At 54.4% G+C, this 26,795-nt stretch overlaps 1 protein-coding gene across 1 annotated transcript; it reads left to right on the top strand.

Moving 5' to 3' along the window:
- The first annotated feature begins 954 nt into the window (after positions 1 to 954).
- FBXO41 (F-box protein 41) lies at positions 955 to 23,834 on the top strand. Its single transcript, XM_032497833.1, has 13 exons — positions 955 to 1,129; positions 13,313 to 14,367; positions 15,907 to 16,135; positions 16,622 to 16,695; positions 16,950 to 17,308; positions 18,116 to 18,357; positions 18,591 to 18,706; positions 18,828 to 18,980; positions 19,140 to 19,235; positions 20,646 to 20,764; positions 20,940 to 21,098; positions 22,377 to 22,492; positions 22,625 to 23,834. Exons 2-13 carry the CDS (start codon positions 13,451 to 13,453, stop codon positions 22,685 to 22,687), a joined length of 2,643 nt encoding a protein of 880 aa, XP_032353724.1. The 5' UTR covers positions 955 to 1,129; positions 13,313 to 13,450; the 3' UTR covers positions 22,688 to 23,834.
- The last annotated feature ends 2,961 nt before the right edge of the window (positions 23,835 to 26,795 follow it).

Raw genomic sequence — 26,795 nt, 5'->3', positions numbered from 1 at the left:
CTGTAGACTTTCTCCAAGCCTGAGACAGTCAGATTGTTCCTGCTTCAACAGCTGGCTGGACCTTAAGCCACGGGCGGGCCCTCTAGGTGCTCCAGTCCCAGGGAGTCAGGCTTCTCTCCTAACCAAGTTTGAGGTGGCAATGGGTGAGAAGGAACCAGGGCCAGGGGCCACTGCCCCTTTCTTCCTCCTCCAGGTCCCGGATAGGACCTGTGACGGGGACACGTGCTCCTAGACGACACCCTCAAGGACAAGATTGGGTCCCGGGACATGACAGAGCCCCTCCTAGTTCCCCTGGTTCCCCACGGATGCCCAGAGGGGCCTGACCCAGGCAGTCTCCGCGGAGACTGTGCGTCTGACTTGAGGTCGCTCAATGCACAGCCCCGGCGCGCATCCCAGGAGGCTGCCTAAGGGCCGGTGGCCGTGATCCCAGGAGTAGTGCACCGCGCCGGCGCTCTTCCCGACCCACACCCCCCCAGAACCGCCCACCTCCGAATTTGCCCCGAATGGGAGCAGGCCCAAGCCAGAGTGGTAGGGTTAGGGCGGAGAGGTTTGGATTAAAGGTGGGCAGCGCAGGTCACAACCGGAGGTGCCCGGGGCATGGAGAGTGCACTGGGCGGTGCTGCGACCCAGGAAAACAGGGACTGAGGGGGAGCGCGGCTGGGGCGCCCCTGCACCCTCAGGGCGGTGCCGCGGACCCTCCCCCACCGAAGCCACCTTCAGCGGAAAACGTGGGGTCCCGGCGCAGCCGCTTCTGGCGGCATCTGCCGCTCCCCAGCTCGCAGGAGAGCCCGCCCCGGAGGAGGGGCCGGCTCCGCCCCACCTCCTCGCCGCCTCCCTCCCCCTTCCCTTCCTTTCCTCCGGCCGCGCGCCCCCTCCTCCTCCCTCCTCCTCCTCCATCCTTCCCCCACCCTGTTTGTGTGCCCCTCCCGCTGCGACTGGCTGGGAGGCTCGGCCGCCCCCGCCCCGAGAGGGAGGCGGGGGCACCAGCCGCGGCGGCCACCCGAGGCTGCGGAGGGGAACGAAATCCGAGGCCCCGAGGCGGCCCTGCATCCGGCCCGGGCACGCGGGGGCTGCCTCTGCACCCCCAGCCGAGGGCCGCGGGGCCTGGCCTCGTCGCGGGGTGGAGGAGGTAAGGGCGAGTCGCGGGCGCGCTGCGGGACCGCTCCTGGAGGGAAGGCTGGGAGGACCTCAGCCGCTGCCTCCTCCTCTTGCTTCCCCTCCACCCCCCACAGCCCTCTGGAGGCCCGAGAGGCTCCCGGACAGGGAGGGATTTGGGCAGGCCAGGCCAGAGGCAAGGAAGGGGTTAATTTAAGGAATTAAAATCAGAACGATTTGAGACCAAGCTTCCCATCCCCCCCCCCCTCGCCAGTCGCTCCCCGAGCCAGGCTGGGGGGCGGGGGCGGGCTCCAGACCCCACTGAGACTCCGGACCTTGGAGAGCTGGGGCCAGAGGGAGGGAGGAGGAAGAGCGCCCTCAAACCCAGCCCTCTCCACCTGCTTCTGAAAAGGGGTGGGGGAGGGGCTTGGTGTTGAGGCCTGGCTGGGCACCTGTGCGGGTGTCTGAGGGTGGGAGGGTTTGGGTGCCCGTATGCACGTGTGATAGTCTGGATGGTCTGGAGGTGTGCATGTGTGTGCAATGCATGTTTCTGTCACCTCATATCCCAGTGCCTCTGCCTGTGACTCTGCCCACAGTGATCTGGATGTGTGCACCCCACTGCATTGCTTTGCATGTGAGTGTGTGCCACGGTGCCTGCGTGCACTTGCCACAGTTTGCCTGTGAGTAGCAGTGGGGCCTGCTCTCTCCTTAAGTCGAGTCTGCAGTGAAGGGCCCAGAAGGTTTTCTGGGTGTGGGATCCAGGTGCTGGAGCTATGTATGTGTGACCTTGGGAGGTGTGTGCATGTTTGTAGGAGCCAGAGAGTGAGGGGGAGCTTAGAACAGAAAAGGCAGTGTCAGGGCTGTCAGGAAACAGAGGACTGGATGCAGTGACCCCAGTGGCTCTTCACCAGGCTATAGTGACTATTCTGGGAGGTACACACGTTGGGCCACAGCCCTAGGTGTGGAGAGCCAGAGCCCCCACCTCCTTGGGTTTTAGAGCATCAGGGAGCATTCCTTTATTCCCCATCCACAGGGGCACCTCCACCTGCCTCCCTACCCTTCAGATACCTCCTCCACCTGCTGACAGATGTCTCCTGAAAGCACTGAGCTTAGAGTTTCATTTCTTTGGCCTGTAATGCCATCTACTAATATCCAAATCTTCCTCCCCCATTTCTGTAATTTCCACCTTCTCTGCTCTCCTGCACATGGATTTGACATGGAAAGAGGGAGAAAGAGCTGTTGGGCCCAGAAGGCCAAGTAGGAGGGAGAGTAGATGCCAGGGGCATGGTGGAGAGTTGGGGGCAGGGGAATGACCATCAAGAATGAAACTCTGTGAACTTGTCAACTTTGCCTGATCTGAATTTAACAAAGAGACAGAAAGAGGGATTGTGGTGGTATCCACGCACTTGTTTCTAGATTTAGGGAATATTTATTTTTGGCATATTTGTAGTGGGAAGGGGTCATGGTTGTGGAAAGGTCATTGCCATCCTGCCTTTGAATTCCCTGGACTTTCCTACCTCTCCGTCAGCCCACCACTCCCTTCATTCATTCATTCAACAAGTATTTATTGACTGCTACCATGGGCCAACCTGTGAATATTATCATGTTGGTAGGACATTCTACTTCCAACCCAGAGAAACATGGTATTGAGACTAAGAGCATGGTTTTGAAGTCAGTCAAATAGTCTTGGGTTCAAATAACTATTTCAGTCATTCACTGGTGTATAATAACAAACCTCCCCAGAATATAGGTGCTTAAAACAACACTGATTTATTATTTCTTGTAGTCTGTGGGTTAGCTGTCACTGTGACTGTGGGCTCACTTGGCACTTCTCAGCTGCATTCAGTTATGAGACTGGCTGGAGAGGAACATCAAGGTGGCCTTTCATCCTCCAGACACGTAGAGGTCTCTCTACACATGGCGTCTAATCACCCAGTAGTCTAGCCCAAGTCTTCCACATGGCAGCTGGATCCCAAGAGGAAGTATTCCAAGAGGATGCTCTGCCTGCATCAGTCTCCCTTAATGTCCTATTGGCCAAAGTCACAGCCAAGCTCTGAGTCAGTGTGGGAGGGGACCACATAAGGGCAAGAGTCCTGAGGCGTGGCTCATTGGCTGCCACCAAAGCGACAGTCTGTTACAGTCACTTACTGGCCTTGGATAAGTGTTTTGGCCACTCTGATCCCCAATTTGCTCATCCTAAAATGGAGGTAATACCAGCTACTTGGCAGCACTCACCTGAGGACCAAATGACAACCATGTTTTCTCACCAGAATAATTAGTAGATGAATGTTCACTGTCTTGATTACTAGGCTGCAAGCACCTTGAGAGCATTACTATCTAATTCATTTTTATGTCCCCAGTGCCTGGCACGGGCCTTGTGGTTGACCTCTTTCTGTTGGGTGGATAGAATAGAATGAAACAGACAAGTCCTAAGCCTTGGAGCTCTGCAGGAGCGACAGTGTCAAGAAGACACAGCAAATTCTGAGTTCCCAGTGGGTGACTAGCAGAGCTAGTCAGGGGGAAGCACCTGTTATTTGAGGTGATTCTTGATTTAATTGTAACCAAATTCACCCAGGTCCACGACAATGAGTGGTGGCAATCACTTTGGTTACAGAAATCAATCAATTGATCCATTATTCACAGCAATTGTTCTAAGAATATACTAATGTCTGTTGTGCGTGTGGAAAGTGTGAGGGTGAGTCATTGTCCCTGCCTTCTAATGTATGTGTAGGGTGGGATCTGATGTACAAACAGGCCCATGACCAGCCAGCATGTGATACCTGTTACCATCTGTGAAGAGCTATGGTAAGGAGTGATTCGTGTTGCGGTGTGACTTGAGCTGGAGGAGGGGGCAGAGGGCTTCATGGAAAGGGTAGCATGTGAGCTGGGCTTGCAGGATTCACCGGTTAGAGAAGGGAGTCCCAGGGGGAGGGACCAGCATGAGCCAAGACCTGAGGATATGACATCACAATGGCACTTCTCAGTGAAACTAAGCCCCATGGGGCTAAGGATACACATGAGATGCAGAGGTGAAAGCTAGGGCTGGCCAGACTGAGTGGTGGTCAGATTCCAGCCAGCCTTGAGGGCAGGCAAAGCAGGGAGGACTTGACCTCTCAGAAGATGGCCTGCCTGCAGAGATGTTTTATTAGAAGAAGAGTGATGTGCCTGGATCTCTTTTTGCGGAAACCATGAAAATTCAAAGCTGGAGGAGTTAGAGACTCCAGTTCAAAACAGTATCAATGTCCAGATAGAACGGGGTAGTAGGTCTGGGGCAGTGGCTATAGGGAAAGCAAGAAATAGAGTCGGGGGTGGAGAGGTAGAGTGTGTGCTCAGCATGCATGAGGTCCTGGGTTCAATCCCCAGTACCTCTATTAAAATCAATCAATCAATCAATCTAATTACTTCTCCCTCTTAAAACACAAAAAAAAGAAATAAAGTCAAATATTTTGAAGATAGTATTGACAAAAATCAGCAACTGATGAGATCTGAGGGGGATTTTGAAATTCAGAGATGCCTTGGAGGGGTGCATGCAGGGTACCAAGTAGGTAATGAGCATGTTGGTCAAGATGGAAAACCTGAGAAAGAAGCAGGTTTGATGGTGAGTCTTGTGAGCTCACTATTAGCCATATTAAGCTCTGAGCCGCCTGCATTGAAATATCCATTTTGTCCTCCCTACTTACTGCTTCTAAGAAGCACTTTTAAAAAAAGAATTGCTATAAATTACAAGTCTGAGGCATTGAGTTATCCATGCTTCAGGCTAGCGGAAGTGATGGTATAGGTTAAAATTAGGTTATCTGTAGAAGCATTTAAATATGTTCAGGTGGCTTTTATCCTCGATAATGTCTCCGGATTCTCCCAGGCAGCCTCCTCCCCTTCACAGCTGAGCATCCTGCATCCACTCACGGTCTGCTCGCATCCTTACCTCACTCTCCTCTCGACCCACCTCAGCCAGGCTCATTAGAGTGGCCCTCTCTATAGTCACCAGTGGACCTTTCCCACCTCTGCTCTGACTTGAGTTGTCCACGCCTGTTGTTTACACTGAATTCTACACTCCTTCCACCCCTGACGTCCTCTTCTCCCTAAGGTTTTCTGCCAGAAGTCCCATTTCTGCTGTTGGTTCTTAGGAACTTCTTGGTTCTTCTTACTCTGCCTCTTTGAGCATCCACCTTTTCCCCACTGCTCTCTTCTCTCTGCACCCTCTCCCTGGTCCTGCTCATCCAACTTTGTTTTTATGCTTAAGTTGCCAAAACTGTATTTTTGGCTCCATACTGCAAACTAGGTACCAAACATCTTGACTTCCAAGGCCCACTGGAACCTCAAACTCATGGAATCTACAACCAAGCTCACTATCTGTCCCCAAAACCTGCCCTCATTCATTCTCCCTCTTACTGAACCACATCCCCATCTACAGAGATGCTCAAAACCCAAACCTGAGCCTGATCCATGACTCCTCCCTTTCATACCCATGCAGTCATTTGGTCACCAAGCCTTCTCCACTCTCTTAATTGCTCCCACATCCGTCCTTCTCCCCATTTGCACTCCTGCTACCTTGGCTGACAGTTTCCACCTCTGTGGAGGGCTGTGTTCCTACAGCCTTCTTCCTGATCTTGGCCCTCTGTGGTCCATTCTCTAAACTACATCTGATTAAGTCCTTGCCATCCCCTCATTCCACAAACACTTACTGAGCATCTACCCTGTGGCAGGCTCTGTTGCTAAGTGCTAGGGAAACAGCAGTGATTGAGAAAGACAGTGTCTCTCCCTTCTCTGAGCCTCCATTTTCCTTCCTCAGGGGAAGCATCCCCTTTCTCACTTCCTTGCCTTTGTACATGCTGTTTCTTCTACTCAGGATGCCTTTCTTCCCCTCCTCAACTTCAATAATTACCCTTCCTCACCTGACAACTTTACTTTGCTCATCAAGGGTCAGCCTAGATACTACCACATCTGGGGGTTCCCCAACCCCCCATTTCCTCAAGCTAAGTATAGACCGTGCCAGTCTCTGGCGTAGCGTTTATGTCATGACTGTATTGTCCAATGCTTTGTCTGTCCCAGGAGATCACAAGCTGCTTGAGGGCAAGGACTGGACCGTGTTGGTCTGTGTGTCCACAGCGTATCTAGCACAGCACCTGGTATATTTCATGGGACAGAGCAGGGACTCAGTAAATGTACATTAAATATATTTATGTTTGAATAGAGTTTAGGAGGAAATTCTAGGTTAGGAATACAGATTTGCAAGAGTATTAGTTAAGACTTTTGATTGCAAGTGATAGAAATCCAACCCAAACTATTTTAAGTCAAAAAGGATAGGTACTCATTCACGTAACCAGAAAGAAGAAGGATGAGTGGGTCTTGGGCACAGCTGTGCCCAGGTTCTCAAAAATAGGTGAGGACTCTCTCTCTAACCCTTGACTCAGCTTCCCTCTGAGTGTTGCCACATTTTTTTCTCCATGAGGGCTTTCTCCATGAGGTAGCGGGGGCCGCACAAGGCCATAGACAGCTTAGTCATCCTAGCATATGACCCCACAGGGGCAAGAGGACTTCTTGGTCTTTCATATAAATTCCCAGTGAGGGGTTCAGTTGGCTCAGCCTGAGGAATCATTATGGCCAGGAAGACGGGGGTGCTATGATTGGTCAGGCCTGGGTCTACCCTACTAGGACCGGCAGCCCTGTCAGAACCACATCCTCTTTTTGGGCGGCTCACCAAAAAGAGGACGAGATGTTGGTAATACCAGAAGGTGAGGAAGACTTGCTGAGCAGATAAAAATAATAATGTCCACTGCAGGAGATCTCAGTGACCACGTGGTAGTGGAAGCCATGAAAATGTAAGATGATCTGTGTTTCTGGCAGAGTCGACATGTGAAAACGTGACAGTAGACAGGAGCCAGAGAAGACACAGCTTGAGATGGCTGGTCTTATTTAGGAGATGAGACTTACACACTGGAAAGCCTTAAAAAAAAAAAAAAAAAGATAATGCCTCTGGTTGATTCTTCTACCCAGAGATAATCTTGATCTGGACTTAAAAGAAAGTAGACTTGAAATAGACATCTGAGATGGGGGGAAGAAATAACAGGTCCTGAAGATGGCAAGGGGGCAGGGCCAGGCTGGAAAAGGAGGCAGGTCTTAGGTCTGCAGAGGTTGCTGATTTGGGGAGACTAGAATGCAAAGGAAAATCTCTGACTGTTCTGTCAGGCTGCTCACAGTACAGGATTGGGATGGAATTTGAATAGACAATGCTTCTATTTTTCTTTTTCTGTCTGTCCTCTCCTCTCCCTGCCTCCATCACCTTCTTGCCTGCATTCAGGCAAAGCTTCATGCTCATGCTGAGGTGCTGGGTATATGTAGGGAGAAACATTCCTAAGAATGATTCATAGTCATTCCTCAGCTCCCAGAGATGGAGGGAAACTGTGGGGTGGGGTGGCCTCAAGTGAGCAGCCACCTGGACCCCAGAAGCCCCTTCCTTCCTCTAGCTTGCACATCCACACTCAGACCTGCACCCCCTAGGGTACCCCCTTCCCCTGCTCTCTAGAAGCCTGCCTAGCAAGGTGCTGTGCGGGGATAGGGTGCTTTGAGAGTGCATGGAGTGGGGAGGAATTAAGCTAGTACTTCTGCAGCTCTGAAAGATGCCCCCACAGGAGGGACCAGCTCTTAGCTGGGATGGACAGCCACACACAGGTGCTCTGGCACCAGGCTGACCGTACGTTAAGAATAACCCTATTCCTGAACAGTTGTGTGTGTGTGAACCAAATGCTACTTACAATATCTCCCTGGTCACTCTGCCAACTTCTTCAGTTTTATCTATGTCATTCGTCTATTCAGGTTTTTTCTTTCTTCTTGAGTCAATTTTGATAATTTATATTTCCCTAGAAAAGCACTCAGTTCATCCAGATTTTCAAAAATTTGGGCCAAGAGTTGTACCTGGTCGCATTTCAGTAATTAAAAAAAATCTTCTCTGTGTCAGTGGTTAGATCCCTTTTCTCATTATAATATTATGTCTTTGTTTCCTTTCGTTTTTCTCTTTGAATAGATTCGCCAGAGGGCTATTGGTTTTGTTGGTCTGTTCAGGGAGCCGTCTTTTGGATTCATCTCTCAAGGCTACTTTTCGAGTTTTAAGATACCTAAAGGGTGACAATGTTAGAACAGTAACTAAATAGTTCTCAAAAAAGAGATTCAAGTCCCTGTCTTATTTATACTAAGGTAATTTTAGATGAAATAATACAATAACTTGGATTTGCTCAAAATTATCCAGTGGTAGGGGTAAGTGTGAAGCCGGGAAACAGTGTCCAGATGAAACAAAACTGGCCACGAGTTGATAATTGCTGAAGCTGGATGATGAGTACAGAGAAGTTCCCCATCATATTGTCTAGATTTTGGAACATGTGTTAAAATGCCCATCACAAAAAGCTGTTTGTTTGTTTTTTGAATCTTTCTCTCACCATGCATACCAAAAATTTCTAGATGGATTAAAACTCCAGTGTATAAAAGGAAACCACACACCCTGAAGAATTTGCATGCTAACCAATCATTGTCAGTTTATAGTGTTATGGCTATTTGTTTAAAGCCCTTAATTTAAAAAAATCTTCTGGACTTTTAAAACATTGAGATGACAAAGTACTAAAAGAAAACATATAACTTTATATAACCCTTGGGTGGGGATGGGTTTTCTAAGCGTTGACAACAAAAACAGAAATCCAAAAGATTTTACCGAAGCAAACTTTAAAGCTTTAATATGTCAATAAAGACTGTAAACAAAAGTAAAAGCCAGTCAACACACTTGAGAAGAAAATGTCTGTTATATAAATGACAAAAGATCAATATCATAAAAAGTCTTTGCAAATCAATAAGAAAAGATGAATGCTCAGTATAAAAAAGGAGCAAAGTAGTGCACAGACAAGTCACCAAAGAGATATAAATGACTTCAAATTGTGGGGAAAAAAAAGTCCAGCCATTAGTAATCAAAGAAATGCAAATGAAACAGCTAGGCTATTTTTTTCTCTTTCAAATTGGCAAGAGTACTTCAAGGCCAAAGCACTAAGCCGAGAAGTTTGGCTACAGCTGACGAATGATGGGAGCCATTGAAGGAGCATGAGCGGGAGTCATCTGGAGACAGAGGCATCTGGTGCCTTGTGTAGGATGGTGGAGAGTGGAGAGACTGAAGGCTGGGCCAGCAGTCCAGGAGTTGAGGGAGCACAAAGCATGAGTAAGAACAGTTGTGTTGTGAGCATTTGAAGGAGGAATCAGCAGAGATGATTTGTTGGTTAGCAGAGAGCAAAATCGAGGTGTCCAGTGCTGCGGGGTGACTGGGAGGACAGTGGCACTGGTGAGGGAAACAGGGATGCTGGGGAGTGGGTGAGGGGAAGTCCAAGATTTGATTTTTGACACTGTGGGTCGCTGTGTCAGTCTACAGCGTCTTTACTGGCAACTGACTCAAATGATTTAAGCTATAAAAATTTTTTGCCACCTCCCACAATTGACAAGTCCTGGGTTAAAGTTTTAGGCATATCTGTATCTGCGTGCTCAAGGGATGTCATCTCTAGTCTTTTTCTTCTTCTTCCCCAAAGAAAGGACAGAAATGGCCACCAGCATCTCTGGGCTCATATTCTGCCAGCTGAGCACAGGTCCTGGAGTGGCTGGATCTGCCTGGCCGAAGAAATGCACCCAGTCAGTAACTAATGATATCTGTGACTGATGGACAGGCCAAGGTCACGTGCGCTCCCCTGGAGTCAGGGGGTGGGGTCAGCCCTACCCAAACAGCATAAACTCAGAGTGGGGAGAGGTTTTCCAAGGGAAAATGAGGGGTGGGGGGTCCAACCACAAAGGGGGACTGGAGCTGAGCAGCTAAAACAATAAATGTCCACTGTCTTCCACCTCTGTCCAAGATCCAGACAGATCTCTATTCTCCTATAATTAAAAAAAAATTTTCTGTTTATCATAATGCAAGTATCTGTCACAAAAACTTAAAACACACCTGTCCTACCTCCGGAAGGAGATGTTCCAAGTTCTCACCCACTTACCCTGCCCAGCCCCAATTCAACATCTTGGTGATGGGCTGTCTGTCTGTCATGATACTGAGCCAGCCCCTCATGGTCTTTCAACTTATGGCCAAACGACACTGATGGAGGGAAAATGGGATAGCTGAAAGAACAAAACCCCTCCCAGTTGAAGAAGGGAGATGAGATAAAACACTCAGGGATCACAGGTCCATAGCGTGGTTCACATGCTCGACCACTCGGTGTGCACAAGGTTCCCTGGCCTGCCTGTCGGCTGCTCTGGTCCTGCTGTCTCTGAGAGCCTCCCCTGCCCTTCATGCTCCGTGGCCGTACAGGAAAGGGGCTTTGAGGGGTCACCTTCCATGGGTGCAGGTTTGGGGGTGGGAAACTCTAGGGGCTGAGTAATCTCTGGCCTTTGTTTTCCAGGTTTGTGGTTTTTTTCCTGGCAATACAATACTCTTAATCATTAGGAAGCTCTCAGTCAATTTACATTCAGCCATCCCCAGAGCTATTAACCAAACTAGAGACCTCACTGAAAGTTGTAATTCTTGAATCAAGTCCCTGGTGATGGTGTTGGGGGAGGAAGAGGAGTTGTCTCTTAGCAACAGGCCTTGGTCCTCTGCCTGTCCCAGGAGCCCTCAGTTATGTGGCTGGAGCTAGGCCTCTGCCGCCGGCCAATGCAACGCCTAGCCTACGGTGAGAGGCAGGATCCATTTGCTCCTCCTCACTTAAGCTGCATCCCAGTGGAAGGCTGCTTGTGTTGGGCAATGGCTGCCTCTGTTGAGCTGGGAGAGTGTAGCCACAGGGGTTCAAGAGAGCCTGAGGAGTCCGTAGCCTGTCAGGCCCCAGGTTTGTCTCCCTCTGTGTTTCCAGCCTGCCTGTCTTTGCTTGAGCTGACTTTAGCTAGAAGCAGAGGACTGGCTCTTAATTATCTGACTCTCAGCCATATTGGATTACTGGCCTCAGGCAGAAAGGGCCTCTCTGAGCAAAGCTGCATTTTCTTCCTCTCTGCTTTCAGATGGGCCTCTTTCAGCCACAGTGTGTCTCTTTCTTGCTGGACCTTTCTGAAGTCCCTGGGAAAATTCGCACCCCAGCATGGTGATATTTTTATACAAGTCCCCTAAAGTTCTAGCCTTGGTAGGAACATCTGAGTTCTAGAGGCAGTGGGAGAGTTTAATCAGCTGCTTTGTTTCTGTGTAGCTGTGTAGATGGGGTTCACCAGCTTCTGAGTAGGGGGAGTGGTACACTCTTAACTCCCCGACTTAGTTCAGCTAATTCCTTCTTAGGGTCTGTGCTTTAAAAAAAATTCCATTTCTGATTCTAATTTCTGAGTTTGGACTTTTTCCTAGTATAAGTAAGACAGCCCAAACTCCAACTGGCTTAAGCAGAAAAGGGAATTGATTGACTCACACCATCAAACAGACTAGGATCTCAGAGTGTGAGGAATCTCTCTTCCTCCATCTCAGTTCTGCTTTGTGTTGGCTCCATTCCCAGGTGGTTCGTCCCAAAGGAGACAAAGATTGGCCCTCTCAACCCTGGCCCTCTCCATCCGCTTAGAAACCTGAGCCCAAAGAGGATGCTTTCCCAGTAGTGCCAGAGAAGTCCTGGAGAAATGACTCGCTGACTCAAGTTGGGTAATCTGTGCCCACCCCAGGACTCTGTTCGGCCAGGCCAATATCACATTCTTATCCCTGGAGTCAAGGGTGGACCATCAACTCCTACCCAGACCACATGGACTGAGAGAGTAGGGAGGAAAAGATGGTTCCCCATGGACAAAGCAGGGTGCTCTTACCAGGAGGAGGACTGAGTGCTGGGCTGGCAAAGGGAACAGACATCCACATGGAAATGCCAAAAGGCAAATGGAGCTCCAGGATAGGTAAGGATGGAGAGGTGGAGCTGAGAGGCAAGGCTTAAGGATGTGATTGAACCAGACTATGGGAGTGAACCAGACTACCTGGAAGAGGATAGAGGCTAAGAGGGGCATGAAGACAGACCTCCCATCAGGAGGTAGCAAGAAGAGGAGGTCAGAGAACCCAAACTGGGCAGCTTCATTGCAATAGTACCATCCAAGGGACCAACGAGGTGAAGACCCTTGATGCATCGTCTGATTAGCAAGTGGTCTGTGACCCGGGGGAGCACAGTGACAGCAGATGGTGGCTGAAGCCCAATTACAGGCATTTGGGAAGAGGATGGCAGTGAGGAATAGGGTAGAGACCCCACAAGGCAGGGGAAGAATGACTGGAAGCCAGAGATGAGGCGGAATGGGCAGCAGGAGTTGTGGGTGACCAGGGGTGGGATGCCAGGAATGGTGGTGACTTGTGCCAGAAGGGGAATGAAGAAGACAAATATGGCCCTTGGAGCAAAGGGCAGGGCAGGGATGGAAGGGTGTGGCCCAGAAGCAGGAACAGGAACAAACAGTGACACACACATAGGTATCATCAGGTGAGGTTATATCTTGGTCACTGCAACATGGTACCATTAGTCCAGCCGGTCTGATGAGTGTGGTTTGCGTGACATGGACATAAATAAGCATCTTCTTTTAAGGATTTTTTTTTTTTGAGATGTAACATACATACAGCCAAGTACATATAGTGCACTAATCTTAAGTGTCTTAAGTGTATTAACTGTATAACCTATGCATAACCTGTATAACCACCACTCATACCAAGATAGAGACATTTTCAGCATCACATAAGGTTCCCTCTTGACCCTTCCCAGCCCATGTAGGCCCCAAGGGTAACCTTTATGCTGATTTCTGTCATCATCGATTTAGTCTGTTCTTGAACTCCATGTATATAGAATCCTACAGTATGCACTATGGTCTGGCTTCTTTCATGCAGCATAATATCCATTGGATTCACCCATGTTGTTGCATGTACCAGTGGTCCCTTTTCTTATTGCTGGGTAACATCCCATTATGAATATACCACAATTTATCCATTCTGCTGGTGACGAGTACTTCCGTTATGTCCAGGTTGGAACTATTATAAATAAAACTAATGCCTTTTTTTCCCCCTTAGAGAATTCTCATTCTTTCTCACTCTCATACGCGCACAGCCCTCGCGCGGGTGCCGCAGGCCAGTCCCCAGTGGGAGGGCTGGCCATTGGTCCCCTCTCACCCCTCTCTTCTGGGCTCTTGTTTTCTGGGGAAGTCAGTTTCGTCACCGGTGGAGGATACGGGTTGGAGGTGGGGAGGGATACCACCCTCCTAAGGCCTGCTCCCTCTCTTCTAGCCTCCTGGCCCCCGGCCGCCAGCGCCCTGAGCCTGCCTGACCCCTCAGAGGGGCTCGCCCGCGGCCCCCCATGAGCGCGCCCGGCTGACCCGCAGGGCGGCCGCGGTGGAGCCCGGGCGCCGCGGGGGCGTTGGGGCCATGGCCTCGCTGGACCTGCCCTACCGCTGCCCCCGCTGCGGGGAGCACAAGCGCTTCCGGAGCCTGTCGTCGCTGCGCGCGCACCTGGAGTATAGCCACACGTACGAGACGCTCTACATCCTCTCCAAGACCAACAGCATCTGCGACGGCGCCGCGGCCGCCGCCGCCGCCGCTGCCGCCGCCGCCGCCGCCTCCGGCTTCCCGCTGGCGCCCGAGCCCGCCGCCCTGCTGGCCGTGCCCGGCGCCCGGCGCGAGGTCTTCGAGAGCACGTCCTTCCAGGGCAAGGAGCAGGCGGCTGGACCGTCTCCCACAGCGCCGCACCTGCTGCACCACCATCACCACCACGCGCCCCTCGCCCACTTCCCCGGCGACCTGGTGCCCGCCAGCCTGCCCTGCGAGGAGCTGGCTGAGCCGGGCCTGGTGCCCGCCGCCGCCGCCGCGCGCTATGCGCTGCGCGAGATCGAGATCCCGCTGGGGGAGCTGTTCGCCCGCAAGTCAGTGGCCTCCTCGGCGTGCTCGACGCCGCCACCCGGGCCCGGCCCCGGCCCCTGCCCCGGACCGGCCTCCGCCTCGCCCGCGTCCCCTTCGCCCGCCGATGTGGCTTATGAGGAGGGCCTGGCGCGCCTCAAGATCCGCGCGCTGGAGAAGCTGGAGGTGGACCGACGGCTGGAGCGGCTGAGCGAGGAGGTGGAGCAGAAGATCGCGGGCCAGGTGGGCCGGCTGCAGGCCGAGCTGGAGCGCAAGGCTGCCGAGCTGGAGACGGCGCGGCAGGAGAGCGCGCGGCTGGGGCGCGAGAAGGAGGAGCTGGAGGAGCGCGCGTCTGAGCTCTCGCGCCAGGTGGACGTGAGTGTGGAGCTGCTGGCCTCGCTCAAGCAGGACCTGGTGCACAAGGAACAGGAGCTGAGCCGCAAGCAGCAGTGAGTGGCCCGCAGGGCCCTGGGGTGGGTGGGTCCGCGAATGTTCCTGAGTAGTTGACTACGTGTGTCACTGTGCCGCCGCCACCATGTGAGTGTGGCTGTTTGTGGCCAAAGTATATGGGATCTGTGGCCACTGGCATGTAATGGTGGTGCGTGTGGGGCCAAGAGAGTCATGAAGGTGTGTGTTTAGGACTCTGAGTCCAGGGCGGTATGACTGTGTGCCTGTCTGAAGACGGTTTCTCTTTCTCTGCCCTCCTAGCCAAGGCCAGCTTCTACATTACAGCACCAGATCCTCCTCCCTTTGCTTTCTCAAAGACATGGCTCAATTCTCCCCTCTCCTTGGTCCTCACCAGGTTTCCCCATCTACTGTATCATTCCTAAAAACGTATCGACGTACTGTCCTTTCTCCCATTTGCCTTTGCCCCAAATCACCCTTAAGCTACTGACCTTTCTCTCCTCTTTATAGAAAAAATCCTAGAAAATATTGTTTATAATGCTGGTCTCCAATTTCTTTCCCCCACTTTCTCTCTTGAACCCGCTCTGGTCAGGTGTCCATCTCCATTTCTATCCTCCATGTCATCAATGGCCATATTCATGTTGCCATGGCCAGCTCATCATCTTAGGTCACCCATTAGCAGCATTTAACACAGCTGCTACCTTGAAACGCCTATCTTGGCTCCCACTCTCCTGGGATTTCCTTCTTTTTTTAATTTTTTTATTTGTTTTCCTTTTTTTTTTTTGTTTTTTGTTTTTTTGTTTTGTTGACTTCTTCTCAGTCTTCTTTGCTGGCTTCTCCTCATTCCTCTGGTCTTTGAGTGCAGAGTTATGGATTGTATAGATGTTATTTATCTGTCCCCATTGTGACATAAGGTCCATGAGGGCAGGAATTTTTCTCTGCTTTGTTCACTGCTGTAGCCCCAACACCTAGAACGGTGCCTGGCGCATGCAGGTGCTCAATAAATGTTAAATGGATGCATGAACCACTGTGAATGCATTTGAGAGTAAATACTCGCGTGACTCTTAAGTGTGCTGTGTGTACCTGCAACTCTTGGAGGCTGGTGCAACTGTAAGTGTGCTTCTGCACCAGAGAATGTTTCTGAAAGCGTGTGTGTGTGTGTGTGTGTGTGTGTTTCAATGTGTTGACTGTGCCTGTGAATGCACTTGATATGAGTACATGCCCATGAGTGTGTGGGGCTGGGTACTGGGCTATGTGGACTGTAAGTGTGTGCCTGTGAGTGTTTCTAGGGCGAGAGGGTGGCTGTGTGTGACTGAGTATGCCTATGAGTATTTCTGTGGGGAGCAGGCAGGGGTGTCTGCTTGTGTGTTTGGGGCTGGGCTGGTGGGGGCTGAGTGAGCAGATATGCGCATTTCTGTGTGTGCCATGGTATGGGCAGTGTTCCTGGGAGTGTTCTATGTGTACCCATGTGACCATGAGCAGACCCTGTGCCCATGTCTGTCCCTAACACTCAGGGTCTCCTCCAGAGGGTGGGTGGGCAGCCAGGCCGAGGCCCTGGGGGTAAGAGACTGCTCCGGGCCCAGGGAGGTGGTGCAGATCGACCAGTTCCTGAAGGAGACGGCGGCGCGGGAGGCCAGCGCCAAGCTGCGGCTGCAGCAGTTCATCGAGGAGCTCCTGGAGCGGGCGGACCGCGCCGAGCGGCAGCTGCAGGTCATCAGCAGCAGCTGCGGCAGCACGCCCAGCGCCAGCCTGGGCCGCGGAGGGGGGGCAGGTGGCGCGGGGCCCGGGGCCCGGGGGGGCCCAGGCAGAACGGTGAGTGCCCACCTGCCTGCCCTCCTCCACCTGCACCCCTGAGCCCTGCAACCCAGCCTCACACGCGGCCTGATGCCCCCCCTGTAATGCTCCAGGCTCCCCTTCCTTGGCTCTTCCCCATGAGCAGACCCCAGGCCTGAAGCAGGGGTCCAGGGACAGGGGAGCCCCTTTCACGGCAGAAGTGCCAGCCCGGAGGCTGGAGTGAGATAGGACCCAGCAACCCCTGTCCTCTCTTCTGCCACTCCCTGCAAATGAGCCCCGGAGCCACATGAGAGCCTGGGGTGCTTGGTGGGTGGGGGGAAGGGGCTGGTGAGCCTGTCTCTCTGGGCCGTCTGTCTGTCCACTTGTCCATCTTTCCCAACTTGTTTCCTTCTCTCTCCTCTCCCCGCTCTCTTCTCTCCATCTTGTGCCCTGTTTCTCCTGCTCCTTCTCATCTTCTGGCCTCCTCTACCCCCTGCTTTTCCTGCCCACTCTTGGGGCCCACAGCGAGAACACCACGCAGGCCCAGCCATGCCCAGCACATATGCGGTGTCACGGCATGGCTCCTCTCCCAGCACCGGGTAAGCCTCGGGACCAGCCCGCCCCACACAGCCCACCCTCCCCCTGGAAAGAGCCACTGGCCGGCTGGATGGCTTGGCTTCTCCTCCTCCTACTATCCTTCCTGGGGCACGTCTGTCTGCTTTACCACACTCAGAGGGGATTCTTGGAAAGTAGGGTGGGGGAGTTGCCCTTGGCCAGTGGTACGGGTGGTACGGGGAATGTAGGGCTGGCCTGGTGCCCCTTGCTCCTCACCATCTGGTCCACCCCACCTCAGGGCCTCCAGCCGCATCCCAGCTGCATCCCAGAGCTCGGGCTGCTATGACAGTGACAGTCTGGAGCTGCCCCGGCCAGAAGAGGGGGCCCCTGAGGACAGTGGCCCCGGGGGTTTGGGCACAAGGGTCCAGGCTGCTAATGGTGGCTCAGAGCGAGCCCAGCCCCCTCGCAGCTCAGGCCTGCGGCGCCAGGCCATCCAGAATTGGCAGCGCAGACCTCGCCGACACAGCACCGAGGGGGAAGAGGGTGACGTCTCGGACGTGGGCTCCCGAACCACGGAGTCAGAGGCCGAAGGCCCCTCGGAAGTCCCCCGCCCTGGGCCTTCTGCCGCTGGGCCATTGAGCAGCTGCAGGCTCTCAGGTGAGTCCTGGGTGGGGGGACTGAGAAGCCAGTCTGTCTATGGTGCTGGGCCCTCTCATGGGACACAGGGCTGAGGCAGTAAATCTCTTGGGCTCCCACACCTCCTGTCCACTTGCCCCAGACTTCCCACAGTGAGAATGACAAACTCCCTCCTACACAGGGCCCTGCAAGCTGCTGTGACAGGGCAGTGCTATTGCACGGGGACGCTCAGATTGGATATTGCACAAGGATGCCACAGCTAAGGCGGTCCATTCACATGACATTTACAGGAAGGGAGTTGAGTCTTTAGACAGAAGCCCAGGGCCAGTGGGGAAGGCCCCCTCCATATACACACAGGGCCATGCGCATATGTGGGTGGGTCAGGGTCAGGGTCAGGAGGCTAGAGACTTCAGGTCCTGGTGTGTGGCTGTGCCCTGGTGACTGCTCTGGGCAGCCTCTCACCTGTCTTCCGTTCATAGAGGCATGGTTTCTATCCATCTGTACCCTAGCCTTCCAAACCCCTTCCTTATTCAAGATTGACCCAGTTAGTTGCCTCATCTAGGGTGACTTTGGACTATGTGCTGATATATAATCTTAAAAAGAAAGTTCACTTGAGGAAGGGCCACGTTTTCCTAACCTGCGAAATTAGGGATGGGAGTGACGCAGGGGAGGGAGAAGCAGAGGCCTTTTGTCCCTCCTCCCAAGTTGCTGGTCCCCCAGCATGGGTCTCTCATGCCCCTTCCTCCTGCAGTTCCTACCCTCCCACCTGCATCCCCATCCTGGCCTTTGACCCTCCACATTCACCTTTGACCCTCTGGTATTGTGTAGCCCGACCCGAGGGCGGCAGTGGGCGGGGTCGGCGAGCTGAGAGGGGCAGCCCCTCACGCTCCAATGAGGTCATCAGCCCGGAGATCCTCAAGATGCGAGCCGCCCTGTTCTGCATCTTCACCTACCTGGACACGCGCACACTGCTGCATGCCGCCGAGGTCTGCCGGGACTGGCGCTTCGTGGCCCGCCACCCTGCCGTCTGGACACGGGTGCTGCTGGAGAATGCCCGGGTCTGTTCCAAGGTGCCTGTCCCTGCCGGCCGCGCCTGCCCTTGGAGTCACCCTTGCTGTGAACCTGCCCTTTCCTGGCAGATTCTTATCCCCACAAAGTCTGAGCGTTGCAACCCTTATAATACCCCAGCTCCAGCCTGAGTCCCCAAAATGATCTCATGGGGACTTCTATCCTGGGGTTGGTCCACCTCCAGCCAACTGAACTCAGACCTCCTCATCCCCAGGTAACCCCCCTCTCTCTGCAGTTCCTGGCAATGCTGGCTCAGTGGTGCACCCAGGCCCACTCGCTGACCCTGCAGAACCTGAAGCCCCGACAGCGGGGCAAGAAGGAGAGCAAAGAGGAGTATGCCCGGAGTACCCGGTGAGGCCGTGGTGGGTGAGTGGGGGGGTGCTCCTGGGTCCCAGACCCAGGACTACGTGGGGATGCTTCCCAGATGAGGAGGTGGCCACAAGCAGCTCCCTGACCTCTTGGCCATCCCCAGGGGCTGCCTGGAAGCAGGGCTGGAGTCTCTGCTGAAGGCGGCAGGGGGGAATCTGCTGATCCTGCGCATCTCCCACTGTCCCAACATCCTCACCGACCGTTCGCTCTGGCTGGCCAGCTGCTACTGCCGCGCGCTGCAGGCCGTCACCTACAGGTGAGTCCACGCCACCGGAAGCAAGGCCTCGGGCCCAAGGGATCCCTGGGCTCTGCATACCCTCCCCCCAGGGCTCTTGGGTAAAGGGACCCAAGAGCTCTGTGGCCCAGGGGAAGGGTGGAGAGGCCAGCAGAATGGCCAACTTTATCTTTTCAACAGAAGTGCCACAGACCCGGTGGGCCATGAGGTCATTTGGGCCCTGGGCGCAGGCTGCAGAGAGATTGTCTCCCTCCAGGTGGCGCCTCTTCACCCCTGGTGAGCCCTGGCAGGGGTGGGGAGGGGCAGGGTTGGGCCTGGTGTGGGGCTGAGGACTGAGCAGATCTGGGCCCTATCCATGAGCTGTTTGGGGTGACAGGTTCATCAGTCTGTGCCTTTAGGCGACAGGAGCAGGGCTTCTGAATCAGACTTCAGGATCACGTCCTGGCTTGCTAGCAGTGTGACTTTGGGAAACCCAGTCATGCCTTAGTTCCTCACCTGTGAAGTGAAGGTGATGTTAGGGTCTATCGTATTAGGACTGTCACTGGCTCTAGTGAGATGTGTGCATAAAGGCTGCAGAGCCCACGTGAGTGTTCATAAACGCTGGCTGAAGTAGCCAGGTTTGTTCGGCACGTGAAAGGCAGTTCAGGGAGGTCAGTGTGTAATACACAACCGAGTGGCTTTCAGAGAATCCAGGGTGTGAGATCATCCATTGCTGTACCTGGAGTTCCTCACACATACCAGGCTTTTGCACTCCCTGTGCCTGCCAGCCAAGCCCCCCGTGGACATGACACCTCCTCCCAGGTCACCCAGTGTCCCTTCACTAACACTCTGGTAGAATTTGTCCCTGCTCCCCTGCCTCCATTCCGGTGGCACCTTGTCCTGGCCCCTCCGTTTTACAATGAGTTCTCATATGTTTCAGTCTGCACTAGACTCACGTTTCTCAGGGCAGAGGCTGTGAATGTCCGTTTCTGTATCCCTGATACTGAGCGCATGGCAGACACCCAAGAGACGTCTGCTGCCTGGGTGACTGTTGAGTGATGAAGTGTTCAGGGAAACAGCAAGTTTGGTGTGAGTGGTGGGCAGGACCCAGAGGGCAATGAGTGTGGAGAAGAAGGATGTACCAAGTTTGGAAAGCCTTGTCTAAGGGGTTGACATTTTTGCATTTTATCTAGGAAGCACTGGGAAGCCATTGGGGGATTTTAGGTCTTAAAAAACAGAATTCTATCAGTCTGATAACGTTCTGCCCCCTTCTTCCCAGAACTGTCCACCTCTTGGGGGCAGAGATGATGTCTATGTTGTCGCCACTGTGTCCTCAAGGCTGAGCTCAGTTGTTCTTGGCCGTAGTGGACACTTGAGAAGCATTTGTTGAATGCCTGAGTGAGAGGTTGTGGGACTGAGTGGCTCGCTGTCAGCAATGTGGAGGATGGGAGGGCGGGGAGGCTAATATGACCAGATGGATATCAATGGTGGTCTGAACTGTGGGTTGAAGAGTTATTCAGGAATCAGAATCTGCAGGTCTTGGCAGGAGGTGAGGGAAGAGGAGTCATGGAGGATCCCAAGTTTCTGGCTTGAATGGTTGGGTGGTTGGTGGGGCCTGGCCTTGGGGGGCAGGACCTGAAAGAGGAGCAGGTGTGGGTATCGGGCAGCCAGAGGCTTCCCTGACCCCCTCCCTCCACCTCTCTCCAGCCAGCAGCCCACGCGCTTCAGTAACCGCTGCCTACAGATGATCGGTCGCTGTTGGCCCCACCTCCGGGCCTTGGGGGTTGGGGGTGCCGGCTGTGGGGTGCAGGGCCTGGCATCACTCGGTGAGTCTTTCCTCGGGACTGGGTAGGGGGTGCTGGGAAGCAGGCATGGGTGCAACACTGAAATCCCAGGGGGGCTCGGGGCTGCAGCCTGGGAGGTGGCAGGAGCACCACAGCACCTGGCAGGGGTGACCTGGGGTGCTTGTCAGCAGGACCCCTCCCTCTTCTGTCTTCCTAGCGAGAAACTGCATGCGGCTGCAGGTCCTGGAGCTGGACCACGTGTCGGAGATCACCCAGGAGGTGGCGGCTGAGGTCTGCCGGGAAGGCCTGAAGGGACTGGAGATGTTGGTGCTCACGGCCACCCCCGTCACCCCCAAGGCCCTGCTGCATTTCAACAGTGAGTGATGGGGATGCAGGGCGGGGTAGGACCGTCTTCTCTTATCATGCTTTCAGCAAGTAGCATAACTGACTCCCTGTCTCTCCTGGTCAGCAGACACCAGCACTGGAGTCAGACTGACCAGGGTTCTAGTCCTGGCTTTACTACCGGTGCCTTCCGAGGCCAGTGTGGCATTCAAGCCCTTGCCAGCATCTGATCCAGATGGTTCAGTTCAATAGTCATTGCCTTGTGCTCAGTCCACGATGGAGACGTGAGCTCCACAGCACCGTCTACCATCCACCCCGACATGAGCCTCCAGTCAGGGGCGCGGCAGGAGAACAGTCTGGTTCTGGAGTTCGACTGACCTAAGTCTCAATTCTGGCTCCACTGCTTCTTAGCTATGTGACTTTGAGCAAGTCACTATCCTCCTCTTGAATCCTGGATCTCCATCTTCTAAGCTGACTTTCTAGAATGGGTGGGAGGATTAAATGAGATAATGTGTATGAGCCCCCCGCCCCCCATGACAGTTCTTAGGGTGAAGACTTCAGCATCGTCCTCTGGCCCCGGCCTCCCCCCAGCCCCCTACTCCCCTCCTGGTCATTCTTCCACCTTCACTAAGGACACAGGTGTGCAGCTTGGGCTGCACACGCCTGAGTGAGACCATCATCCAGGACTGTTTGGTCCCTGGCAGAGCCCCATGTCCAGCACTAGAGGTTCTTTGACCTTTTTGTTGTTCCCAGGCTCCTCTTCTTCCCGCTCCTTTCAGCCTCCCCGCCTTGCCCAGGACTGACCACCGGAACTAACTGCTTAGCCTCCAAAATCCTAACCTCTAGAATCCTCTCGGCCTCTTGACCTTCTTGATCCTTATCCCCCAACGTCATGGCAACATCCAGTCCCTTAAGCCCTCTGCTGCCAACTTATTTGCTCCCTTCCTCCCCTCATCCACGTTCCAGCTGAGACCGATCAGCCTCACCTCAGCCCCTCAGTCCTTGTGGTTCGTTTCCAAATGCCCAGGCCATAATACAGCTGTCCCCTCTGCCAGGGAAGTTGCTAGAGCCCGTGTACAGCTGGCTGTTGTCCACTTGTCCTGCCAGAGTCCACCGCAGCCCGTGCTCTCTGGCCTCACCCTCCACCTTCTCCCCTTGCCCAGCTGAGCCTGGATCTACTCCTGGTGCCTGGCACGTGACCGCCTCTCAGAGGTTCTGATTGCATTAACTAGCCTAGAGGAGAGGAGACAGCCCCACTGTCCCAGGCAAGCCCAGGCCAGACGTGGTCCCCACCTTACCCACCTTTTCCCAGGCATTTGCCGGAACCTCAAGTCCATTGTGGTCCAGATCGGGATTGCTGACTATTTCAAAGAGCCCAGCAGTCCTGAGGCCCAGAAGCTGTTTGAGGACATGGTGACAAAACTCCAGGTGAGCGGTTGGCTCTGAGGCCACCCAGGACCCCAGGTGACATCTGTAGGCTAGAGCTGGAGACCTGGGTGTTTGAAGGGAGGGCTCCACCTGTCTGGCCCTGAGGGGAACTAACGCAGGTTTGGTCTGCAGGCCCTGCGACGGAGGCCCGGCTTCTCTAAGATCCTGCACATCAAGGTGGAAGGTGGCTGCTAACCCGAGTTGGGGGCTGCAGGGCCCCTGCCAGCCCCACACCAGGGCACCCTCTTTGGACCTCCAGAGGGCCCCTGATTTGGATTAGACCTTTGGAGGCCTAGTGTTATCCCTGGCTTCCAGGGAGGGGTTGCCAGTCTTTTGTCCTGCTGGGACTGTGGAGCAACAGGCCTGACCCTGAGCACTGCCTCTCCAGGGCAGGGGTTCGGACAGAAGCTGGCCCCAACTCCCACCCCACCCCCAGTTGGAGCAGCCCTCTGGGCACAGGCAGCGAAGAGCTGAGTCACCACCAGCACTTGGTGTCACCGCCCTGAGGATCTGCAATAACCGCCAGTGGCTCCTCGGCTGCTCGGGCTCCTGGGGCAGGCCTCCCCTTTCCGAGGCCCAGCCTCTGGGTCAGGAGCCTCTGCTAGGCCCCCAGCCAGAGCGGGCTCCACAAGGCAGCTCAGACTTGGCAAGGAGGGCTCTTCTCTTCTCCCTGCCCTGTCCCAGCCCTGCGTGGGGCACCCCCTTCCGCCGGGGCTCTGGGTCCACACGCTCCAGGGAAAACACAGACAGGCCTAGGGGTCTGGGAATGTGGTTGGCCGAAGGTGGGAGGTGAAGGTGCAGGCAGGTAGTGGGAGTGGGCTTGGAAGGGCAAAACATTCAGGGTATCGAGACCACCCCTCCCAAAGGGAGACATTGCCAGGTAGAGAAAACTGAAGAGTTTTTATTGGTGTAGAAAAGACATGACCCCTGGCAGTCACCACTACCCCACGACACACCAGAACTAAATTCAGAGCTAAAAGGTGCATGTTTCTATACCTTCCACCAACCCTGAGCCTCTGGAGGGGTGAGGTCCTAGCTCTGGGAAACGCTGTCAGCAGTGAGACGCAGTTCCTGCTTCTAATTCAGGTGCTTGGTTAGGAGTCTGATGGCCTTTGGGTCCCTAAGGCTATGTGGGAGGGAGTCAGTGGGCTGCCCTGTGTGCTGGGGCCTGGAGGAGGCCAGAAGGAGGGTGGTTTGGTTTGCTTCTTTGTCTGGGTAGCTTGCTTGAAAATGTGGCCTTGGTAGGGAGCCAGACCCATGCAGGCTGAGAACGAGGAGGAGCCTCCACATTGGACTTGCCCCCCTCCTCAGTCTCTGCCAGCCCCATGGGCTGAGGGCTGTGTTGTGGGGGTCTTCTGCCGGGGGCAGTGCTGGGAGCTGAGTCAGAATCACTGGCTTAGAATGCAACCTTGCATGGTTTCCCAAGGACCAGGTCCTGGCACTATGGCTCTAAAGACTCAGGGCTCCCCAGTTCCTCCTCTTAGGACTCCCACAGCAGCACACAGGCTGTGAATCCTGCCAACGTTCATTTGGAAAGTTCTTTCAAACACGAATCTAGATCCATCTTAGGGTTTCCTTCTCTCCAGTTACAGGACGGGCTCTCAGTCCTAATCATTAGGCCACTAGTCCTGGCTTACGGCTGGGCCCCACTAGTTTCTCAGTCCTTTCCAGGGACGCAGCTTTCTGCCACACCTTGGCACAGACATCAAGGCCCACCCTGGTTACCCTGTGACGAGGCCTCCAGAGCTGGGCACCCGCAGGCCCAGCAGTGCGCTCAGCTTCCCCGGCTCCCAACCCAGCTGAGTCCTGGCGTTTCCCACTGTTGATGACTTTTCCTCCATGGCTTATTCTGGCCCTGCCCTTTGAAGACCCCAGATATCAAGGGTGTCATGTTGGCAACTCCCTGTCCAGCCCTGCATGGAGCCTTGGCTGTGTGGCATCTCCACCCCAAGAGCAGCAGCTTCCATTGGCTCCTACCTCTCCAGCCCTGTCCCCAGGAGTCACGAAGGAGAAGCACAACTCTCCTGTGCTCCGCAGCCTGGAAGGGAGGTGGAGGTCCATTCGGCCTGGCTGCCCTGGGTGTGTCTGTCCTGCTTTGCCAGCTGCACCCTCCATAGCCCCTGCTCCCTGCGACCCCAGGACCAGAGGGGCTGCCCTCCCTGTCTCCTGGACAAAGCACAAGGGGATGCTTGCTTGGCCTGAGCCTATCCTACTAAGGGACTTTTTTTCTGCCCCAGGAAGCCTCCATCCCTGAAGACAAGGCTTTGGGCACTTTCTCCCTGGGAAGGTGCCCACTGGAACTGGGTCAGTTCTGGGAAAGCTCAGGGTGCACAGGCAGCAAGCTCAAGTGGGAGAAGGGTGGTGCTGAAAGGTCTGACCTTTGTCCCAGGCTTCTTGTTCGTTCACCTGTGCAGTGGTGCTGAGCACCACCCCACGGGGGGCAGCGGTGAGCAAGACTCCCCTCTCCTCTGGAGGTTAGCCTCTCACGAGTTTGGCTGTTTCCAGGGAACCCACCTGTATTTTCCAGCTGAGTGTGGGAGGGCCGTGTGGGCGGGCATGTCGCACAGGCCCAAGCCCCTGCCAGTGGCAATGACGGGTCACAGCGTGTCCCACTGCACACCTGGGGCTGACAGACTTGTGAGCCCTGGCCTTCATGTCTGTCCTGCAAACTGGCGGGTTTGCAGGCTCCCCCCAGCCCCCCACCAGCTCGATAGTATTTTTGCCTCTCCTCAGGGGGATAAGCACTGCTGCTGAGTGAGGAGCTTTTGTTTGCTTGGATGCTCCGTGGGTCACTTCTTTGGCAACCATACACCAAGGGCTAAGGGATGGGAACAGGGACAGAGGGCCTGGCCACCCCACAAAGCACCTCATTCTTCACTTGCCCAAGGAGAGCCCTCCTCCACATCTCACACCTGATGAGCTGCAGAGTGGAGTATCAGAGAGCAAACCAAAGTGGGCCCTGCTCTGGGGTCCCAGCATGTGGAGAGGTCCCACGGGTGGTGGCCACTTGCTGTCCCTACCACCTCTCCTTGCCATACAGCCCAGCCCAGTCCTGGGAAACTTGGCAGATTTGCCTTGAGTGTGTCATCATGCTTTATTCAGGCTGCCTCCCCACAGCTCTGGCAGACAACAAAGGAGATGCTGTATCGGTTCTCTAAAGGAAAGGGAGTGGGCTGCCCAGAACCATGGCTTTCACTGGCCACCCAAGGACCCAGGCAGCATGCTTTCCTAGTCCCATGAAAGTGGACTTTGAGCCAGCCCCTTAAGAACTGCTGGGGGAGAAAAGAAAAAAAAAACAAAAAACAAGCCACCTCTTTCCCAAGATCTGCTGCTCCGAGGTTTGACTCTGTCCCTTGCCTTTGGGTCCTGCCTGTCCCCGGGTCCTGATCTCTAGTCCTCTGGGCTGCAGGAGGGGAGCTGCCCAGGCCCCAGTCCCTCTTAGGCGCTAAGTTGAAGACCTTTCCAGAGTGATTATTGGTGCCAAAGATCCAGTTCCTGGTGGACTTGGGGTGAAGACAGGAGAATGGGTGCAGGGCCCAAGTGCCCAGAGGAGTTAACTCATACCTAGTGGGATCTGTCCCAGCCTGTTGGTCCCTGATGAGTCTAACTTCCCTCCCCCAGGGGCCCGGCACTTCTCTCTTTACCCCTGGTGGCCATGCTTTCTCACCCAGCCTTGTCCCAGGCCCGCATATCTGTATATATTGCTGTGTATTTTGTGTATGTATTTATTCCCAGACAAGTGTGTTCATCTACAGCCTTGCCTGAGGATAAGGTTTAGGATTGGGTGAAGATCAGAATACCAGGGCCAACTAAAGCAACCAGCTCCTAGTCCTACCCCAACCCCTTGGGACCCTGGCCAGTCCCAAGACTGCCCTGACAATCAGGCAGGCTTCCCCGCCACGAGTCCAAGCCTCACCTGCCACCGCTGGCATGGCCCCAGGCTCAGCTCTGCCCTGCCAGGGGTCTTGTATTCAGGGGCAGGCTTGCTGCGTGGCTGGCACCAGTAGGCCCGGCTCTTCTAGTGAGGCCTACTGGCAGGGACCTCCAACTGGCCCCCAGGCCCTGCCTTCCCTGCACAGCCAGGCTGCAATGGGCCTGAGCTGTGACGGGGTCTTCCCCCACCCCAAGCACATCAGGCAGAGGGGTGGAGAGCATTTCTTGGTTTTGTTTCTGAAGTGGTGCCTGTACCTCCAGCCCCCAGGGGGCCTTCCCTGGCCCCACTTTTCGGCCCCACCCAGGCATCACCATCCCAGCACTTTGCTCCACATCACCCATAGATGCCCTCTGCCGAATGTACTCGAGT

This window comes from Camelus ferus, chromosome 15, assembly GCF_009834535.1.
Source record: "Camelus ferus isolate YT-003-E chromosome 15, BCGSAC_Cfer_1.0, whole genome shotgun sequence".
Lineage (NCBI taxonomy): Eukaryota > Metazoa > Chordata > Mammalia > Artiodactyla > Camelidae > Camelus > Camelus ferus.
The sequence above is the reverse complement of the archived record's forward strand: the minus strand, read 5'-3'. Positions and strand labels throughout refer to the sequence as shown.

What these genes read in the sequence shown, in the direction of transcription:
- FBXO41 (XM_032497833.1), top strand. Translation starts at nt 13,451, where the DNA reads ATGGCCTCGCTGGACCTGCCCTACCGCTGCCCCCGCTGCGGGGAGCAC. An exon ending in CTGCAGGCCGTCACCTACAG is followed by an intron (nt 18,981 to 19,139) that starts GTGAGTCCACGC and finishes TCTTTTCAACAG; the next exon opens with AAGTGCCACAGACCCGGTGG. An exon ending in GCAGGGCCTGGCATCACTCG is followed by an intron (nt 20,765 to 20,939) that starts GTGAGTCTTTCC and finishes CTGTCTTCCTAG; the next exon opens with CGAGAAACTGCATGCGGCTG.